The sequence below is a fragment of the Juglans microcarpa x Juglans regia genome, chromosome 2S, assembly GCF_004785595.1.
Source record: "Juglans microcarpa x Juglans regia isolate MS1-56 chromosome 2S, Jm3101_v1.0, whole genome shotgun sequence".
Lineage (NCBI taxonomy): Eukaryota > Viridiplantae > Streptophyta > Magnoliopsida > Fagales > Juglandaceae > Juglans > Juglans microcarpa x Juglans regia.
This window is the reverse complement of record NC_054597.1, coordinates 28,857,409-28,880,125: the sequence shown is the minus strand read 5'-3', so window position 1 is coordinate 28,880,125 and position 22,717 is coordinate 28,857,409. Positions and strand designations below refer to the sequence as shown.

Sequence of the window (22,717 nt, the reverse complement as noted above, 5' to 3'; positions counted from 1 at the left end):
TTTTGGGGCTGTCCAGCCTTGTCTCGACATGGCTAGTGGTTTGGCCATGGGCCACAACACATGGGTTCCTACCAAACGCGCCGCGAGCGCTTGCGAGTTTCAGTGCGTAGGCCCATGCGCACCTTGATGGGCTATGTGGCCCTTGCGTGCGCCCATGTGCTGCAAGGCCATGTGTGGCACATCCAGCCACCCAGTGCGTGCGTGCCTCACGGTATGTCATCTAGCGCACGGCTCCAACCCGTGTCTTGCAAAGCAGGTCAGTGGCATGCCATCCAGCGCATGGCTCCAGCCCATGCCTTGCAGCCTTAGCTCCTAGGCCACCAGCCTAGGGCATGCAGTGCATCACTATGGCTCACCATCAGCAAGCCATGCCGCACCACCTAGCCATAGACCAGCCCGAAGACCACCGTGCACCAACTTAGCCCACCATGGGCCATGCATGCCACGACTAGACTTGGTCCATGACCACTATTATGTTATTTATTTTATTTGTTTAATTTGATTTATTTATTTATTTTCAATGGACTTATTGGAGGTTTTCAAATTGTATTGCTTATAAATAGAACTCCATTCACTTGTCTTAGAATCTTTTGGCAAAACTCCTAGGGGGAAGACTATTGTTTGAGAGACCATAAATGGTGCATTTGCACTTGGACTTTTTGGGTGAAATTCGTGAATTTCAAAGAGAGGATTACATCTTGCAATTCATTGAATAGGTGTAATTCATTTATCTTGTTTTCTTACAACTTGGTGCAAATTGTGAATCCAAGCTGTGTTTATCAATATATGAGGTTTATTCAATTCTTGTGCAATTCATGAATCAAGTATTGAATTATCATTGTTTGTGCTTTTGTTCATTCAAGTTCATAAGTATTATTCGTTTTGTTCTTGAGTGTTCTTCATTGTGTTCTTGGTGTTCTTCATATTTTTTGCTCTTCCAAATCCAATAAACCCTAAAAGTCGACCAAACATTGTGTTTGTCAACTTTCCATAAATTGTTTGCCTCATTATCTTTTGCCCTAGCCAACCACAAGATCATTGCCATCATCCAACTCAATTTTGGCAATCACTTGCCATATTGGGAATGACCTAGCCGCCCACTCCACTTGTCATACTAGTGTTCCAATAATTTAAGAACCCTAGTTGACCCAATCAACCCCTATAACCGGCCACACACTACACCCTTGACTTCCAAGTTTTTAGGAAACTTTCCAAAAAACTCTCACTAGCCAACTCGCCAACCCTAGCCGTCCAACCCCCTAAACCCTAATTGCAAACCCTAGCCGTCCATCACCCTTTTCCAAACCCTAAACCCAAAGTCCAAGTGGCGCCAACTCTAGCCCACACTAGCACCATTCCATGCATCCATTTTAGCCTAAACACCTAACCTCACCATACCAAAGTCGTCATCTTGACTACTATTGTTCAAGAACCAAGCAAGAGAGGAACAAAGGTTTGGTCATCACAAGGCTACCATTGGCGTGGAGATCATAGTGTTTAGGGACTTGACCAAGGTCCCTAACATGTAGGTATCTAAGTGTGAGCGCGCACGTGGGCATGTGAGTGCAAGTGTGAGTGTGCATGTGGGTGGGGGAGGCACATGCGCACTCAACTGGGAGCCAGGGGTGGGGCTCTTGCTGGGCCCTTGCACACCTAAGGTTTGCCACGTCTGCCCGGCCTCACCTATATATACATATATATTTAGAAAAATAAATTTTCTTTATTAAAATGACGTGTTTTGATAACCATAATCGAGTTACTCTCCAAAACGACTTCGTTTTATCTTAGCATTTATTTATTTAATGAAACGATATCATTTTGTGGAGACTCCCAATTCCCAATCTCCCCAAAACGGGGCCGTTTCTTACTCGATTGCTTGACTTTCATTTTTTTTCTTTTTTTCAAATTTTAAGGCCTAACGCCGCGAGCTTCAGGACTCGGTTTCCTTGCCAAAGCACCTGGCCTTGACGAGGGCTCGGGCCCTAATTCTCGGCCCCAACCCAACGGCAAGTCTAGGGACCCGAATTACGTTTTGTTAGACGAGGGGTCGGGCATCAAGTCTAGGGACTTGGCCTTACCCCACAGTGAGTCTAGGGACTCGGCTTTGTTGGACAGGGGGTTGGGCATCAAGTCTAGGGACTTGGCCTTATCCTGCAACTAGTCTAGGGACCCGAATTCTTTGCGAGTCTAGGAACTCAGCTTTGTTAGACGAGGGGCCGGGCATCAAGTCTAAGGACTTGGCCTTACCCCACAGCGAGTCAGGAACTCGGCTTTGTTCTTGGCCTTACCCCACAGTGAGTCAGGAACTCGGCTTTGTTGGACAGGGGGTCGGGCATCAAGTCTAGGGACTTGGCCTTACCTCGTAGCGAGTCTAGGGACTCAACTTCTTTGCGAGTCTAGGGACTCTGCTTTGTTGGATGGGGGGTCAGGCATCAAGTCTAGGGACTTGGCCTTACCCCACAGCAAGTCTAGGGACCCAACTTCGTTGCGAGTCTAGGGACTCAACTTTGTTGGAATGGGGGTTGGGCATCAAGTCTTGGAATTGGCCTTAGCCCACAACGAGTCTAGGGACTTAACTTCTTTGCAAGTATAAGGACTTATCTTTGTTGGATGAGGGCTCGAGCATCAAGTCTAGGGACTTGGCCTTACCCCACAATGAATTTAGGGACTCGACTTCTTTGCAAATTTAGGGACTTGACTTTGTTGGACAGGGGGTCAGGCATCAGGTCTAAGGACTTGGCCTGACCCCGTAACGAGTCTAGGGACCTAATTTCTTTGCAAGTCTAAGGACTCGACTTTGTTGGACGTGAGGTCGGGCATCAAGTCTATGGACTTGGCCTTACACCATAGTGAGTCTAAGGACCCGACTTCATTGCGAATCTAGGGAATCAGCTTTGTTGGACAGGGGGTCAAGCATCAAGTCTAGGGACTTGGCCTTACCCCGCAGCGAGTCTATGGACTCGACTTCTTTGCGAGTCTAGGAGCTTAGACGATAAAAGATTTCAAATAAACATCCAGACATTCTCATTCATAAGTTTATAGTCGTTCATATAAAATGTTGCCTTATGTTCCTACACATAGTACTTCTTCAAGTGTTCGGAGATGCAGGGGTGGGGGAGCTCATGCCCCTGGATGTCCTTCAGGTGATAGGAATCGGGTCGATTGCTTGCAGTTACTATGTATGGGTTTTCCCATCGCGGTCCTAGTTTTCCTTCTTCTGAGTGGTTACCCCGGTCTGTCGTAGCACCAAGTCACCCACCTTGAAGGACCGTGGTCTGACTCATTTGTTGAAGTATTGTTCTGCCTTTCGTTTGTTACTTTTTGTTCGCACTACCACCTTTTCCCTTCTTTCCTCCAGAAAATGCAATATCTCTGCTAGCCTTTCGTCATTGGTGTCCGGATCAAAGTACTGGACGCGAAACGTGGGTATTCTGACTTTCACAGGAATTACTGCTTCACTCTCGTAAGTGAGGGTGAAAGGTGTCTCCCCGATGGGGGTCTGGACAATCGTTCGATATGCCCATAATACGCTTGGGAGTTATTCAGTACATGCTCTTTTGTGTGCCCTAATCTTCTTCTTGGGGGTGGAGATGAGGGTTTTATTGGACACCTTGGCTTGTCCGTTGGCTTGTGGTTGTCTTGGTTAGGAGTACTTCACTTTGATTCTGAGCTCTACGCACCATTCCCGATAATGTGTGCAATCGAACTATCCGCCATTGTCCGAATGAAGCTCTGAGGTATGTCGAGCGACAGACTACTGACTTTCATAGGAACTCTGTGATGGTTCGGGAGGTGATGCTTGCAGGGGCCTCCGCTTCGACCCACTTCGTGAAGTAATCTACCGCAACAATCAATAACTTGGCCCCTCCCCTAGCTGCTATGAATGAGCCAATTAGGTCCAGGCCCTACTGGGCGAAAGGCCACGGGACCGTGATCGATGTTAGCTCCTTCGGAGAGCAATGCTGCACCGACCCGTGCTCCTGACACTTAGGGCATTTCTTGGCAAAGTCTTCCGCATCTTTAAGGGAACGGGGCCAGTAGTACTGCATTTTCCCCCTCAAGTGGCTTCTGTAAAGTCTTTAATGGATCTCCCCAACACGTATTGCACCTCATCTAGCGAGAGGCATCTAAGAAGTTGCTCAGAGAAGCCTTTTTTGTATAGGACCCCCTCCAGCAGGGTAAACCGAGCCACTCTATTCCTAACCTTTCTTGCTTCTTCCGAGTAGCTTGGTAGCTACCCTTCCTATAGGAATTTCAGGATGTCCGGTGCCCACTCGGGAGGTGCCTAGGTTGTGACAGACATGTTACCCACGATGGATGGGGCGTCGACCGTTCTGACCACGGTATCTTCTTAGAGAAGGAGTTCTTCCTGTCTTGTTGTGGCCTTTGCCTAGCGGTCTACCTTCTGATTCTCTATTTTTTAGCCTTTCTCCTTTCATGGCGAACTACCCCAGTACTTGGCTAACAACCACTTAGGAGTCAGCCCTCACTTCTATCTCTTCTGCTCCTAGCAACCGGGCGACTGACATCTGAGCTAAGAGGGCCTCGTACTCAGTTTCATTGTTGGTCGACTTGAAGGCAAGCTTGACCTCGTAGTTGTGCTCCTCCCCCTGTTTGGTAACTATATGCGCCCCCACAGCCCTACCAGCCTGGCAGGACGAGCCATCCACATAGACCTGTCAGGGCTTTTCTTGGGGTGCGATTGAGACCTCATCCGGGAAGCTAGTGAACTCTACAACAAAGTCCGCCAATGCCTGTCCTTTGATTACGAAGTGGGGCAAGTACTCCATTTCAAATTTGTTGAGCTCGATCGCCCACTTGGTGAGTCGTCCTGAGGTGTCTGGCTTCTACAAGACTTTCTTGAGGGGAAGGTCAGTAAGCACTTTCCTCAAGTGGGCCTGGAAGTATGGCCTCTATCTTCTCATGACAATGATCAGGGCGAACACCAACATTTCATTCTGCGGGACCTAGCTTCAGCTCCTAGAAGACCCAGCTCATGTAGTAGACAAGTCATTGTCCTTCCTCTGCGTCTCAGACCAGCACTGCGGACACAACATGTGGGGATACGACTAGGTACATAGTAAGGTCCTCTCTAGGTTTCGTTTGGCTTAACAGTGGGAGGTGGCTCAAGTACATCTTCAGGTCGGTGAAGGCTTCTTCATAGGTTGCATCCCATTCTTGGGCCTTCCTTAAAACTTTGAAGAAGGGAAGGCACCGGTCAATTGATCAGGCAATGAAGCAGTTCAAGGCCGCTACACAACCGGCCAGCCTTTAAACTTCATGGAGATTGAGGGGGAAGGGCATCCCCACTACTGCTTCCACCTTTTCAGGGTTCACCTCAATTCCCCTTTTGAAGACCATGAATCCCAGGAACTTTCCCGATTCCACCCCGAATGCACACATCAGTGGATTGAGCTTCACCTGGTATAGTCGAAGGATGGAGAAGGCTTATCGAAGATCTGCTAGATGTTTCCCGGGCTCCTTGCTCTTTACTAGTAGGTCATCCACATACACTTCCATTTTCCAACTGATCTGCTGCTTGAACATCCGGTTGACTAGGCGTTGGTAAGTCGCCCCAGCATTCTTGAGGCCGAATGGCATAGCTTTGTAGAAGTAGAGCCCTCGATCCTTCATGAATTTCATCTTTTCTTCATCGTTCGTACTCATCCTGATCTGGTTGTATCCTGAATAAGTGTCCATGAAGTTGAGGAGGGGATGTCCTGCCGTTGAATCCACAATCAAGTTAATGCGCGGCAACTAGAAGTTGTCATTCGAGCAAGCTTTATTCAAGTCGGTGAAGTTGACGCACACCCACCATTTTCCATTGGACTTCGTCACTAGGACCACATTGAAGAGCCATTTCGGGTAGTGAACTTCCCGGAAGAACCCCCATTGCCAGGAGACGGGTCCACCTCCTCAGCTATCGCTGCTTACTTCTAGGCACTAAAGTTTTATCATTTTTGTTTGACTTTCCAAGCCTTTGGGTCAACACAGAGCTGGTGCTCAATGATGGATTTGTCTATCCTGGGCATCTCTTCGTGGCTCCAAACAAACACGTCTTGGTGTTTGATGAGGAGACATCTCAGCGCCCTTCTCAACTCTGGATCTAGCTTAGTCTCGACAGGGACCATGCGCTCAGATCTTTGCTTGTCAATTGAAACTAGCTCCAAGGGTTCATTAGGTTCAGCCTGCCAAAGGGCTTTCTCATCGCAAACTTATTCATCTCATTCGGTCAAGGCCCGCAGTGAACCCTGGTCAGGCATCTCTTTGGCGTTTTCCACCGCCGCTACCACTTTCACCTCGTGCCTTAGCTCTCGAGTGTAACACTCCTGAGCCAGGTACTGCTCGCCATGAACTTCGCCCACCCCAAATTGGTTGGGAACTTCATTTCGAGGTGGTAGGTGGACGTATGTTTAGGGTAGGGCGTCCCAGTATTGCATTGTATGAAGATGAGGCTTTGATGACCAAGAAATCGGTCATAGTCGCGGCGGTCTTGGGCACCTTTCCTGCTGGGACGGATAGGGTGATCACCCCCTTCGGTTGAACAAGGTCACCTGTGAAACCTTTGAATGACATTGGGGTCGGGCGCAGTCAGTCTGAACTGATCCCCATCCTGACAAAGGCTTCCCAAAATAGGATGTCTACCGAACTGCCATTTTCGATCAAGATTCTTCGAGTTGTAAAGTTTGCAACCTGCATCGTTACTACCAACGCATCATCGTGCGGGTGGAGGATGCCCTCTACATCCTTTTCATCAAAGGTTATCATGGCGCTCCCTAGGTCTCGCGGTGCCCTGATTGCAATTCTTCCGGAGGTGAACACCTCTTCGTAGCTTGCCTTCCGGGCATGTGCCCTCTGGGTAGCAACATGACTCATCCCCTACATATTCTCTAGTAATTGTGTGAATCTCTCTGATGGGCCTATCTTCCTCCATTTTTCTTTTCAAGGCATAGCAATCTCTAGTACTGTGTCCGTTGTTCATATGGTACTCACAGTACCGGTAGCCTTCTCTATCCAGGGGTGGCTCTTTTCGCGGTCTCTGATCTCCTTCTACTACCAAACTTGCGTGAGCATGCTACATCCTACTTGGCCAGGTTGGTGCTTCCCCCATTTTCTTCTCATCTGGTGCTCCTATTTTTCCCCCTTCGGGTTCGTGACCTCCTCTCCTTACGGTCTGCTAGCTCCATCTCGAACCGTTGTGAAGCCGTTAGGGCCTCGAAGGTGTCTTCCGCGTTGATGAATCCATCAACCCGGTCCATAAACTCCCCCAATGTGGTGTGGGTCTTCCATGCTATCTCAACCATAAAATGATTCCTAGGCCAGATTCCCCTAGAAGGACTGCCAAGGTGATCTTCTCATCTTGGTCGTCTGTAGTCATGCGTTCCCGATTGAACCGCGAGAGATATGACTTCAGACTGTATTCCTCTGAATGTTTAACTGTTAGGAGGTAAGCGGCTAGGCATCTCCTCTTTTGGCTTGTTGTGAACTGCATCACGAAGAGGCAAGCCAGCTCGTCGAAGCTTTCTACATTCCCAGTCGACGGAGACCTGAACCAGGCCCGAGCGGCACGTTTCAGTGTTAATGGGAAGGCTCGTTAGGCGATCTCTCTCGGGAAATCATGTAAAGTCATATGGGCCTTGAACGTCTCCAGGTGCTCCAGTGGGTCGTTGGACCCGTCGTACACTTCCATCTGGGGCACCTTAAACTTAGGCAGGAGTGGTACCTCCATAACTCTCGTGCTGTATGGGAGGTCGATACTGACAAATAGATGGTCTACTGTGGATGGCGTACCCATTCGCTTGGCCATTTTTGCGTATTTGTCCCCGAGTTCTCGAAGTTTGAGGTGCATCTTGCGCCTGTCCTCCTCCGCTACGATATTCGTAGGGACCCGCCACGAGTTCTCCCCTTCGTTGTCGTTAGGTTCTCCTCTTCCAACTAGCTCATCGTTGGTCTGCCTGAGCGCTGTGTTCTCCTGGCGGAGTGTCCCAATTTCCTCCATCAACTTCCTTATCGTCTCTTCCATCTCAGCGAGTCTTGCTTCCATTTCTTTGCACTAGTTTTCTTCCCTTCGTGTAGTTTGGGACCATGTTGCTACCAGTATGCGAAGTACACACTTTTATGGAAAATATCTCATAGATGGTGCCACTGTTGATATCGTGTTTCGCATCCCGAGTAGCTCCACAACAACCAAACTTGTAGGACCTGCAACTAAGAGGAAGAAAGGGCTTCGGTGACTTTCAAGGTCACTCTGATGCCAAAGTCAGTGAAGAATCCTTGTGTGATGGGAAAAGCTTAAAGAACTAGATAGAATGGTGAAAGGGTTTAGAGAGCCTTCCCATGGGAGGGATGGCTGTTATTTATACCTGCTTTGGGGAATTGACTACTGAGGGGGACCGCAGTGTATCAGGTCTTACCTGAGTCAGGTCTGCTACCACTCCCTGTTGCGTCGACGTGCCAGGTCACTGCTCAAACTACCGAAGAAGATCGTGGCATGTTAGGTCATGTTTAGGCCAGACCTGCTGCCAACATTATGCTATGGCAGGGTGTCAAGTCATGGTCATGCCGTCCTATGGCACCTCTGGTAGCACAACGTTGCATGCTGGGTGACCTGACACGCATTGAGTACGGCGTGTCTCAAGCCTGAGGTGCCTATAGTCGAACACGCCCAACCGCCTGTGTCCATCTGCAGTAGTCCATAGTGTACCTTATGGTAGGGCTCGGTAGGCTACCAAGCCCCGAGGTGATCACTGCCCTGTGGTGGGATTCTAGGTGCCCAAACTCGATGCCAAAGCCTTTCTGGATGGGCACGCGGCCGTGGGCTCAGTAGTGACTTCTCAGTCTGGGCTTCGGGCCTGCTCTGGGTTTTCGCCTAAGAGGCCTGGGGTCTCCACAGCTTGACCTCTTTGGGCCTCCCAGGACGTGAAGAGAAGGACAGCCAGCACATCCAATCAATTGTCAAGGGACGAAACGGACGGCTCATTAATGGCCTCGAGAATCCAAATCGGTGGGAGCCGAACAGGTGGCCTTGAAAACTCGAATGACGGATGGCTCATTAATGACACAAGACAGAAGGGTAGCAGGGACAAGTTGCCTCAGGAACTCAAATCGACAAGAGCCGAACAGGTAATATCGAGGGACTGACGGACGGTACCATTACTGGGAGCCATTTTGAATTCCCACTACATTTTTGTGATAGGAATTCGCAGGATGCTGTGAGGGGGGCCTCTCCGAGAGAGGTGCCCAGTCCCAAAAAGGTCAAGCTATGGAGACCCCAGGCCCTTAGGAGAAAATCCAGAGCAGGCTAGAAGCCTAGACAGAGAAATTGCGTACGAGCCCACGACCGCGGGCCCATCTAGAAAGGCTTCGTCACCGAGCTCAGGCACCTAGAATCCCACCATAGGAGAGTGATCGCCTCGGGGCTCTAACCTACCGAACCCCACCATAAGGTACAGTATGGACTACCGCTGACGAACGTAGGCGGCTGGGAGTGTCCGATCATGGGCACTCCAAGCCCGAGACACACCACACTCAATGCGTGTCAAGGAACCCGACACGCAAAGACGTGTTACTAGAGGTGTCATAGGACTTCACCACCACGACCTGACACCCTACCATAGCAGAATGGTGGCAGAGAGTCTGGCTCAAGCACCACCTAACATGCCACGATCTCCTTCGATAGTCTGAGTCATGACCTGACATGCAGACATGACTGGAAGTGGTAGTAGACCTGACTCAGGTACACCTGACACACCAGAGTCTCCCTCAACAGTCGGGTCCCCAAACCAAGTATAAATAATAGCCATCCCTCCCATGGGAAGACTCTTTAAACCCTTTCACCATCCTCTCTAATTCTTTAAGTTTTTCCCATCACACAAGGATTCTTTATTGACTTTGGACTCGGAGTGATCCCGGAAGTCACGAAGCCCTTTTTTCCACTCAGTTGCAGGTCCTGCGAGTTTGGTTGTTGTGGAGCTGCTCGAGCTACAAAACACGACATCAACATCTTCCCTTCCTCAGTTCTCATCGATTCCATCAACCATGATCTGCAATCACTTTGCTTCAAATCTACAAGTCCAGTTCAAGCATCCCGTCGTTCGCTTGAGGTAACTTCTCCCCGTTGCTCCTCCTTTTTTGAGTAGGTTTTGGGTAATTTCAACCTCTTCTCTCTCGATCTCTCCATTCTCATTTTGATAAGCTATGAAAAACTTTTAATGGATCAAATATGAGATCTTCGAGCATGTGGGTATGCTTTTGGATTTTTTTTCTTGTGAGAATTTGGGGATGGTCGCATATTTAGGGCTTTTTGTTCTATGTTCCTTGGTTCGGCAGCTTCTACTTGTAGAACTCGCTGCACTTGTTGGTCCCCTTAGTTTTTTCCTTGCACCTACTCATTTCTCTCTTTTCTTTTTGTCTAGGAGGATTTTCAGAAAGAGTAAGTGGATAAAGGTTGTTGCCTTGAAATATGTCGATTTCTTCCTAGCTTGCAAGAAAATTGTCGATTTCTTCACAATTTTGAACCATTCCAAAGTCCGGATCTCTGATTCACTTGCATTTGGAGTTCTGTTCACTAAAATGCTCTGTTTATTTCCAATTCAAGTGCTTATGTTCCAAGCTACAAGGCTTAGTTTCCAAGACATTAAAGCATGTTAAAATCAGTTTTTTCAACAAGTAATTTATTTTCTAGGACTTGAAATCAGCATGTTGAACTTTGTAATTTGTGTTTTAAAGGCTTGTGTCTGATCTACATATTGAACAAAGTTTAAGCTTGTTGAATCTGATACTCACCTCGTGTCCACTATACTTTACTGAGAATAACATCAGGGGCATCCTGGATGGAAGTTGCAGGGCATCCTGGTCAAGCACCTTTATTTGTGTAAGCATCTTTAATTCGTTTCTTTATTCATTTCAGGCATTATGCCAATTCTTGTTGAGAGGGCTTCCTTTCCAAAAAGATTAAATTGTCCCTTTCACAGTTCACGTGTATGTTTCTGACAGTGATGTTGGGGTTCAATCCCTATTTTCTTTTTTTCTTTAATCTTAAATAAGGGGATTTCTGTTGGTTTGATTGGGAATTTGGTGGTAAAGGATATGAGCGGTGTTACTCTATCGCTTAAGTAGCAGTATTGTATTTGACCGTTAGGTTAAATTGGCCTCTTTTTTTTATTTATATTTTTTTATTATTTTAAAATATTTTTAAAAGATATAAAAAAAATTAATATATTAATAGTCACTTCTTTAACTATTAAATAAAAAAAATTAAAATACATGATATATCAAAATGAGAGAGCAAGTAGAGTGGGCGAAGTAACATTTTTCTAAAGATATTGCATTTTTCATTTCTACCCATACACTATATCAGAAATACTGTTTCTCTGCATTCATGCTTCTTATAGCAAATTGTACACTAAAAACTTAAGAGGGTTTGCTTAATTTGGTATGTCTCTCAAACGACGTTACGTCGCACCCAACAAGATTCTTGGAAGTTGTGGTTCAAAATTCTTGAAGGAGCAACACCAAGTGGTTATATTATAGTGAATTCTGAATATTAAAGAGTTTAAAAAAATAAAGTGAAAAACTTTTGATATCATCTTTGATTTTTTTTTTTTTTTTTAATGCATCCATGCCACCACAATGCTGCGCTCTGGTGTATATATATATATATATATAAAAAAAAAAAAAGTAATGTTGTATGCAGTTATGAAATGTATAAATATTATGCAGTCGCTTTAAAAAATAATAAGATTTACTATTAAAAATTATTATTTTTTTATATAGGTCTCATATTTATTTATTTTTTTAAAGTGATTGTACGATACTTACGCACTCACGACTGTAACTATCATTTCTCATAAAAAAATTATATATAGGTGGTAAAACTACTTTAATATATTTCAAGTTAGCCGAGGTTTGAATTTAATTTACTATATAATGAGTTCGTGAATATGAATTACATTTAAATTTATTCTTAACTACAGTTGCTTTAGATTTGTATAATATATCTGTGTGCGTTTTTTTAACATTAAAAAATCAAAATCAAAATACACTAAGAGCATTTTTTAGAGGCATATTTGAAGCGGTCCAAGCGGATCCTAGCGTCACCCTTTTATGATGTTATTTTGTACTATTCCTTGCCTCTCTTCTCTCACACCGATGCATCTTGACAACATAGCAGTTTTTCAATGTCCACAGTATCTTGTTTCAATTTCGATTAATTACAAAATTAGTACATGATTTTTTTTTTTTTTTTTGTCATTTTGCAATCTGAGATTTCTATTTTAATTTTCATGAAATTAATATATAAATTTCAAGAAACTCGTAATTTTTTTTTCTTCTTTTGAAATGAACAAACTTCATTCATTAGATTAAATGTTGAATACAAGGAGGATAATCCTCAATAAGTATATAGTCTTCCGAGCAATTGAAAGCAAATTTTGCCAAACAATGAGCAATAACAAGTGTTTCTTCTGTGCCAGGTCATTTTAGCAGTGACAACAACTTCCATGAGTTCCATAGGAGAGAGTTGCTCCAAGATAGGCATCATGACTTCTTTAAAAGGGCCATCCACGATTCAAGATTTTTAAAGTCTCCTCGAACATATAGACCACACATCATGGGCAGCTTTACATAACCAGAGAGCATGTGAAACTAATTCGGGATGGAGGAGACAAATTGGACATAGGGAGGACTTCGCCTTCCTCTTGTGCAGGTTGAGATTAGTGGGAAGGGACTCACCAGCAGCTCTCCAAAGGAAGGATTTCGTGGCATTAGGTGCCTTGATACCCCAAATTTTGTGCCAAAATCCCGAGTTGGTAATCTACCTTAAGGACTAGCTCATTCTGTCTTCCCTTATGGTGCCTTGTAGGTGATAGACACTTCTCACTGAAAACGTGCCATTGGCTGAGCATATCTCCAGGTCAGTAGATCCTAGTTTCTACAAAGGCTAATACGCATCCTGCAAATCATGATTGCCTCATGTTCTGAGAAGATTGCATAGATGAGAGGAGGGTCCCATTGGACAGAGACTGGATTAATGAGTTCAGAAACTGTGGCATCAAATTGTAGGATATTGACAGGAGATTGAACTCGATAGGTTGAGGGACAAGGTAGCCATTTGTCTCGCCAGATTTTTATATTACTCTCATTCCCTACTCTCCATAGAAGGTCTTCTATAAGAAGGGGCCTTGCAGATAGAAAGCTTTTCCACACATAGGAGTCATTGCCTCTTTGTTTAGTTGAAAGGAAGTCTGATGAAGGGTAATATTTGGCTTGGAGCACCTAAGCAGCAAGGGATGATGGGTTTTGGATGATTCTCCTGCCTTGCTTTGCGAGTAAGGCTAAGTTAAAGTGTTCAAAGTCCCTAAATCCCAAGCCTCCAACATGTTTGGGTTTCCCAAGGACTTACCAATTCAACCAATGGATTTTTGACAAATTTTCCTTTTAACTCCACCAAAAGGACTGCAAAAGCTGGTTGAGGCTTCTTGGTATGGCTTTAGGAAGCTTAAAAATACCCATGTTGTAGGTAGGAATAGACTGCAAGACAGATTTTAACAAAATTTCCTTATCAACTTGGGACAGCACAGTAGTTTTCCATCTAGTCATCTTGGCTTTGATCCTATCTAGCACTGAACTAAAGGCTTTGGTCTTGTTTCTCCCCACATAGGAGGGTAGTCCCAGATACTTGTCAAAGGAACCAGAGGCTTTAATTCTTGCTTGCTCAAGAATGGATTGTTAGACCTCCAACTTGGTGTTGCTACTGAAGAATATGGAAGTTTTGTCAAGGTTGAGTCTCTACCCAGAAGCTTGCTCATAGGTGCTTAGGATTTAATGCAGTCTACTCCACTCTACTGGGTTGGATTTACAGAAAACTAGGCTGTCATTTGCGAAGAATAAATGGTTCATATGGAGAGCTCCTCAAGCAACTGGAATCTCAGATATTGAACCCTACATCTTAGCTTGATTCAAGTAGTGACTAAGCAATTCAGAGCAAATAATAAAGAGTTAATGAGAGAGGGGGTCTCACTGTCATATAATTAGATAATACATATAAAGCTCAATCTTCAGCTCTAAAAGCCCAGATTCAAGATACCAAAGCCCATGGTCAAGCTGCAACCTGCCTTCACTTTACAACAACTGGAAGTCGCCTAGATGTATTGCACAAGAATGAAATGGGATGATTGTAATAACATTTGTATCCCTTACTTGTTTTTATTTTCATTCTTTGTAAATATATTTAGGTAATTAGCTGGATTCTATTTTTAGGAGAAGAACATTCTGTTAGATTGTTAGAAAAAATCGTGTCTATGAGGACTTGCTGTACACTCATTTTCGCACTGCAATAACAAAATACTGAACATTCAACCCCTGCTGTGCACATTGCTCTCTACAAGATAGTGCTTTACCCTCGCTTTCCATTTCTTTACAGATTCCTCTGGTAGGTTTGAATGACTCTTGAGGAATGCCATTAATTAAAATGGAGTAGCTCATAGTAGTGACACACTGCACCAACTCAACCCATTTACTGTCAAAGCCCATTCTAAGCGTAGCTGCATGCAAGAACCTCTATTCCACTCGATCATAAGCTTTACTCATATCGAGTTTGAGTGTCATATACCCATTATGTTTACAAATATGTTTTAGAAGAGATCACCTTGAAAAGGAAAGTTCCTAAAACGAAAATGTTTTTTGGCAAAAAAATAAGAAAACAAACTTGACATTATATATGATCCTAATTAACTTATTGGTGAACCGAGACCTAACCTCATTTCTCTTTGACAAACTAAATTAATAATTTCTTAGTCTGCGTTTGGATTTAGAGCATATCTGAGATAATTAAGATAGTTTCATACGGATGAAAATGCTTCTATATCCAAACACAACCAAGTTGTTCCGAGGCAACGTATCTTAGTGTTGAATATACATTTCATTACTGTTCAATGACAATGTCATATGACAAGCTAGGGCAACATATCATTTCAAAAGGGTGTGGGCATTATGGGCTTTAGTGAGTTGGGCATAATTGAGCAAGAGCAAATGGCCCTATGTGTAAGAGTAAATATAAATGAAATAAGCCCATTTGTAATTAAGGGCCCATTAGTCTATAATGGGAGATGTATAAGAGATTACACAGTTTGTACAAAGACATTATGTGAAAAATATAACAAATCTCATCTTGATTTTTCTTCTTCTTTTCTTCTTCCACGATCTTCTTGTTCTCAATATCTTGTGTGAAGGCTTGTGAAAACTTGGTATCAAAGATTGATGTCTGTCTTTCTCAATTGCCTGAAGGAACTCGGTTTAATCAGTTGCAATATTCTTTCTCCACTTTCAAGAAGTCAGCAGAGTCGCATCAGAAAGCTTTGGAGTTAGAGGTGGGTTTGTTGAAAAAGTCATTCGATTCTCAGCAAAGGGCTCTAGAGTAACTGGTTTTGCAACTAAAAGGGCTCATTACATAAATGCAAAAGATAAATCAAAGTAGATGTGGGGAAACATCATTTGCTAGAAATAATAGTAATGGAGAGCATGTAATGGAAGTCAACCATTGGGTACATACCAGATCTATCAGAATCGATTTTTCTACCTTCAGTTGTAAGGATCCTGCTGGATGTCTATACAAGGTGAATCATTTATTTTCTTATCATAATACTCCTTCACAACAAAAGTTGCTCTTAGCATCTTTCCATATGGAGGGTAGGGCCTCATTTGGTTTCAAGATTTGGAGGAGTCAAGCATGCTGACTAATTGGGATGTTTTTGTTAAAGCATTACTGTTAAAGCATTACTGTTAAGGTTTGGGAATAGTTGCTATGATGACCCAATGGAAGCCTTAGCGAGGCTTAGGCAGACTGATTTTGTAGATGAATATAAAGCTAAGTTTGAAGCATTGTCAAACAGACTTAGAAGGTTGTTAGAAAAGTACAAGTTAAGTTGTTTTTCGAGTGGCCTAAAAGATGAGATAAGGTAACCTATTAGAATGTTCAACCCCACAACATTACTATATGCCTATGGACTTGCCAAGATTCAAGAAGAACATGTCCAAATCAGCAAAAAATGGCAAGAGCTAACAGCAATTATGGTTACAGTGGAGCTATAAAAGGGCCATTAGTTTCTGGAGGAGATAGTGTCGGGAATGGTAATATGGCCAACCGATCAATTCAAGAGATTTCTCGATCCCAAATAGAAGACAGAAGGAAGAGGGGTCTTTGTTACTATTGTGACTCTAAATGAGTGCCTTGACACAAGTGTAAAAGTTCCAAGTTATTCTTGATTGAAGAAATTGTGAAAAAATTTCCTAGCATGGAAGAAAGTGATTGCAAAGGAAAGGAATTAGTTGGGACAAATCAATCTCTGTGTTTCTTGGAAGAGTTTGGCAAGCCAGAGATATCTTTGCATGCCATTTCAAGAGCTGTGGGTCCCAAGACAATGAGAATAAAGGACAAGATTGGTATGCAATGGGTAGTCATTTTAATTGGCATTGGCAATACCACAATTTTGTGGATCTAGCTATTGTGAAGAAAGATCAGTTGATGGTTAATTCTCAGAAAAAGATTCGAGTGAAAGTGGCTAATGGGGATCAGATTGTAAGTGAAGGGAGTTGTGATGCAGTTTCAATGTTGATACAAGGGATTGTGTTTTCTGTGGATGGTTTTGTGTTGGTTTTGGCAGGTTATGATGTACTTCTTTGAGTACAGTGGCTACAAACACTGGTTAGCATTCTATGGAATTTTAAAGAACTTTCAATGAAGTTTTCTAACTATGGTAAGAATGTTCAATTTAAAGTGTTGAAGCAAACCAGATTGTTAGAGGAGACCTCCAGTTGAAATTGGGAAATTTGAAAAAGAAATGGGTGTTATTGCATCTTATGGAGAAACAACCAAAAACTGTTCAACCTCCTCAAATGGTTCAAGACCTACTATCTATATTCAAGGATGTATTTGCTGAGTCTAAGGGGTTACCTCCTAACAGGTCTCGTGACCATGCTATCTATTTATAATCTGAATCTAAGGTTGTATATGTTATACCTTACATATACCCTTATTTTCATAAGAAAGAAATTGAAAAGACAGCAAGAGAGTTCTTACAGAATGGGGTGATACGTCCAAATCAAAGCAGGTGAGTCGCAGGATATCATTTAGAAGGGTGTTGGCTTTATGGGCTTTAGTAAGTTGGCCATAATTGAGCAAGAGCGAATTGGCTTACGTGTAAGAGTAGATAAAAATGAAATAAGTTCAATTTGAACAGTGAGTTAAAATAAAATGAGTTGAAATGAAAGTTAAGAGTTGAATAAAATATTATTAAAATATTATTTTTTAATATTATTATTATTTTAATATTTAAAAAAAATTAATTATTTATTAAATTTTATATGAAATTTTGAAAAATTTGTATTGATAAAATAAGATGAAATTAAATACTTTTTATATCTAAACAAGACTTATGTATGATGAAAGATGTACAAGAGATTAGGCTTCGTTTGGAAAATAAATCTATCTCAACTCATCGTTACAACTTTTTCAAATCTTAATATAAAATATAATAAACAATTCAACTTTTTTAAATCTTAAAATAATAATAATAAATAATATTTTATTATCTTAACTCAATTTAATTCAACTCAATTTAACATTTAAACTTAATTTGAACCGTTTGTACAAGACATTACGTGAAAAATATAACAATTCTCATATTATTTCTCTCTTCTTTCTACTCATCTTCTCTCTTCTTTCTACTCATCGAAATCTTGTGTAAAGGCTTGTGACAGACAAGACCCATCATTGGGGCATTGGCAGACGCTAATGAAAGAACTCAGCAATTCCCTTCAGGCCCCTCTCCGCAAGACCCCTCACTTCCATTTTTCGTAAATTCCGTAAATTCTGCAAGACTCCTCACTGAGTCACCGGGGCATGGCAGGGGGCAGGGGGCAGGGGGACAAAATCCCTCACTTAACTTTTTTTAATTGTGAAAGGGAAAAGCTTCTTTGCCGCTATATTTGACCTAGAGTTGAGGCTGGTTAAATTTTTATTTTATTTTTAAGTCAGTGGTTAAGGGGGTAATTTTAAAAGTATTGATATAATTTTTTATTTTTTAAAAATATTTAAAAATATTTAAATCAACGTAAATAGAAAAATTAAAAAAAAAAGTTGCAAAAGAGTGCAATGTACTCGCCAACATGTAAATTAATATAAATGAGTTTTTTTTTTAATTTTACTTTTCTTTAAGCATTTTTTAAACATTTTTAATTATTAAGAAAAAAATTAAAAAAATATAAATTCACTAATAATCACTTACATAACCATTAAGAAAAAATAAAAAATAAATAAAAATATATGAGGAGACATATATGGTAGGCATATTTAGTAGTCATATATACTATCATTTTCCTTTATTAAATTGTGGGTAATTGTTATTTTGAGTACGTAAAAAATTACCGATTTAATATGGGGCATGAGAATGTTGTCTCCGTAGTCGATAATATTTAATATTTTTAAAAAATTAGAATTAAATAAATTTGACAAAAGAATATGAAAAATTGATTTTTGAATGTGTTGGAGGAACTTCCTCATAATATATGTTATTTATTAGTAATACATGATATAAATAAAATAATTATTTCATCACTATAATAACATATCAATTATTGATGAGACCTATCACTTTTTTAAGTTTTCATCAAAAGTTAAACATATCTCAAAAGTCAACTTACTTTATATATCCAAACAATCTCAACGAGACTCATTCTCTAACACAAAGCTCACTCAAATATATTAACTAACTATTATTTATAAATATTCTCAAATATTCTAAAATACTCTTAATATTCAAAGAGAACCTTAAATTTGGCTAATTGAATTTAGTATGCTTTGAGCAATTAATTAATGAGTCAACCAGAGGATCCATTTAAGAAGGATCGAGTCCGAGCAGCCCGCTCCATTTGACCGACTGTGCTTTTTATTTTATTTTTTTATTTTCATATTTTTTTAATATATTTAAATATTTAAAAAAAATTAGAAAAAAATTAATATACTTAAAATCACTTCCTTAATTACTAAATTAAAAAAATAAAAAAAAAATTCTATCAAGGGTTCAAATGGAGCGGTACATTAGGGAGGCAAAGTAGTTTTATTCAATTATTAATTGTTCACATAAGTTTCGAGTTATTTGGAGATCGTAATTGTTCACATAAGTTTCGAGTTATTTGGAAATCGTGATCTTTCTTTCTGCAGGTGCTGATAATTTATTGAGAGATTAGCTCAAGCAAAGTCTTGAAATCTTTGGAAGCAATCCCATCAGGTCCGGCAGCTTTCACTACAAGCTCTTTAAGATCTCTGATCTTCTCCTTCATCCTCCTTCGATGTTGATCATGTCCCAGAACGAGCTCCAAGCTCTTGACCATTCCCTTCTTTGTAAACACCCCTCCCTCAACCCTAACCCCTATCTCCCACACGTTCTCTACCATCCGTCCGTTCATCTTATTGTCACCTAAGATCGGCCGGCAGATCATCGGAACCTCTCCGACAATGCTCTCAAACACAGAGTTGTACCCACAGTGTGTAATGTACACGCCTACTGCTTTATGTGACAAGACATGAGCCTGGGGTGCCCAGGGAACTATTTTTCCTTGTTTCCTTGTCCTCTCGAGGAACCCATTCGGCAGAAATGCTTTGAAGTTTTCCCTAAGAGACCAAAGAAAAGGAACGCAACTCGCTTCCAGCGCCTCTGCTAAAGCTGCAAACTCGTGGGGTGGTACCGCCGCCAGTGTTCCAAAGCTTATATATGCTGCCGATGTTGGCTTTTGCTCGTCCAACCATGGGAGGCAGCCTGTGGCGTCTGTATACGATGGTGGTAGGGGTGGAGTTGGGACTATTAAGGTGAGAAATCCCACGTACAGAATGTCTTGGAACTTGGACTTGAGATCATCGGTGAGTATGGTTGAGTTTAGTTCTTGGAAAGAGTTCATCACAACAGCATTTGCTCGTGGCAGGACTTCCCTAATTCTGCGCAGTGTGCGTGCGAAAATTGGAGAACAATTTGGGTCATTACCTTGAAGTATTTCTTGAAGTACTTCTGGGGGTAAGTCCCCGAAGCGCATTACGGAGAGTCCTGGAATTGTTGGAGGAGAAAAACTGATATTCTATTCTAGAGAGAAGAGAGGAGAGACTATTTCTGAAATTTCTCTAAGTGAATTACTTCTCAAGTGGCTTGCTTTGTGCCAATGCATACATGGGTATTTATAGGCTTGTAGATTCACCTAGCATTTACTCTAATACATGAACTTCCCTAGTACACAAATACGCAAGTACATGAATATCTCAAATACATGAATCTCTAAATACATGAATCTCCAAATACATGAATTACTTCTTTCAAGACGAACCTAGACTTTAGTTCATGAATATACTAAAAAATAATTTTATTTAAGTTTATTATTCAACACCCGCCTTTAAACTTAATTCTTGGTAACTCCGAGTAGCATCCGCAACTTGTTGAAAGTATCATACTTGAGAGGCTTCGTAAAAATATCTGCAACTTGATCATGAGTCTTCACAAATTTGACTTGTACTTCATTCTTGACAATACATTCTCGAAGAAAATGAAATCTTGTATCAATATGCTTGCTTCTATCATGAAAGACCGGATTTTTCGCCAATGCAAGTGCCGACTTGTTATCAACATAAATCTCTGTGGCTTCCTCTTGTGGCATGAGTAGTTCCTTCAATAACCTTCTCAGCCAAATTGCATGACAAACACAAGATGTTGCAGCAACATATTCAGCTTCACATGTGGAGAGCGTTACAATTGGTTGTTTCTTAGAACTCCAAGTAAATGCTGCATTTCCCAAATAAAACACAAAACCAGTGTACTCTTCCGATCATCCAAATCTCCGGCCCAATCACTATCACTATACCCCACAAGCTTAAATTCATTAGAAAATGAATAAAGAAGTCCATAATCAATAGTACCTTTTAGATAACGTAGAATCCTTTTAGCCGCTTTGAAATGCATTGTGCTTGGTGACTCCATATATCGGCTAACAAGTCCAACTCCATAAAGTATATCGGGTCTTGTGCAAGTCAAGTATCTCAAACTTCCAACAAGACTCTTGAATATTGTGGGGTCTACCTTCTCTCCTTCTTCATGCTTGGACAATTTCGCTCCACATTCAACTGGGGTGTTCACGGATTGACTATCTTCCATCTTGAATCTTTTGAAAATTTCCTTTGCAAAACCTTCTTGAGAGATAAAAATTCCATCCTCCATTTGTTTGATCTCAATGCCAAGATAATAAGACATAAGACCAATATCAGTCATTTCAAATTCTCTCGTCATAGCTTTCTTAAATTCTCCAAACATGCTTGAATTGCTTCCAGTAAAAATTAAATCATCAACATATATGCAAACAAGCAAAATGTCTCCATTTTCACGCACCTTAGCATAGAGTGCATATTCATGCGGGCACTTGGCGAATCCATTCTCCTGAAAATATTTGTCAATTCGACTATTCCATGCCCTTGGCGCTTGTTTTAAGCCATACAAGGCTTTCTTTAACTTTAGCACTTTATCTTCTTGCCCTTTGACCACATAACCCATAGGTTGCTCTACATAAACTTCTTCCTCAAGGATTCCATTCAGGAAAGCCGATTTGACATCCATTTGATAAATCCTCTACTTCTTTTGAGCTGCAAGAGAAATAATCATCCGAATCGTCTCTAATCGTGCAATAGGGGCAAAGACTTCTCCATAATCAATACCGGGACGTTGGCTATATCCCTTGGCCACCAATCTCGTCTTGAATCTTTCTACTTCTCCCTTTGCATTCTTCTTTACTTTGAAAACCCACTTCACACCAATGGGCTTTTGTCCCTCTGGTAAAGTCGCCAATTCCCAAGTATCATTCTTCTTGATTGATTTGATCTCCTCATCCATGGCAATTCTCCACATTTTCTCTTGTACAGCTTCTTCAAAACCTATTGGTTCACAATCGGCAAAGTGACAAAAAAGAGTTAGATTATCACTTAAATTCTCCGTTACCTCATAAAGATCTTGAAGACTTCTCATTCGGGATTGCCTTTCACTAGAACTTCCTTCATAAGAAGGTGATGAAGGAGTACTAGGAATTGTTGGTGATTGAGGAGGTGTCGTGAGTTCTTGTACATCATTTCCTTGATCTTCATCTTCAGGGAAATGAAAGAAATCATATCTTTCATTTTCTTGATCACTCCAATCCCACAAATCTTCTTCGTCAAATTTCACATCTCTACTAATGACCATCTTCTTAGTGCTTGGATTATAAAGCTTGTAGCCTTTGGATCTTTGATCATAACCGATGAAGATGTGCTTCTTGCTTTTATCATCAAGCTTGGATCTTTCTTGATCGGGCACATGCACATAGCCAATACTTCCGAAAACTTTCAAATGGGAAACACTTGGCTTTCTTCCACTCCATGCTTCTTGGGGAGTTGAGTTCTCTACACTTCTTGTAGGACAACGGTTTGATAAGTAAACAGCACAATCAACCGCTTCCGCCCAAAACTCTTTAGGCATCATCTTCGTCTTCAACATGCTTCGAGCCATATTGAGAATCGTTCTGTTCTTTCTTTCAACCACCCCATTTTGTTGAGGTGATCTCGGAACCGTCAAAGCCCGACGAATCCCATGTGCTTCACAAAACTCATTAAATTCATTAGATGTAAATTCACCCCCTCTATCTGATCTCAAAGCCT

General features: G+C 41.7%; 1 protein-coding gene across 1 annotated transcript; it reads right to left on the bottom strand.

Annotated features, from left to right (window-relative positions):
* Positions 1-19,230: 19,230 nt before the first annotated feature.
* Positions 19,231-20,085, bottom strand: LOC121253548 (anthocyanidin 3-O-glucosyltransferase 7-like). Its single transcript, XM_041153551.1, has one exon. It carries the CDS (start codon positions 20,083-20,085, stop codon positions 19,231-19,233), a length of 855 nt encoding a protein of 284 aa, XP_041009485.1.
* Positions 20,086-22,717: the final 2,632 nt, after the last annotated feature.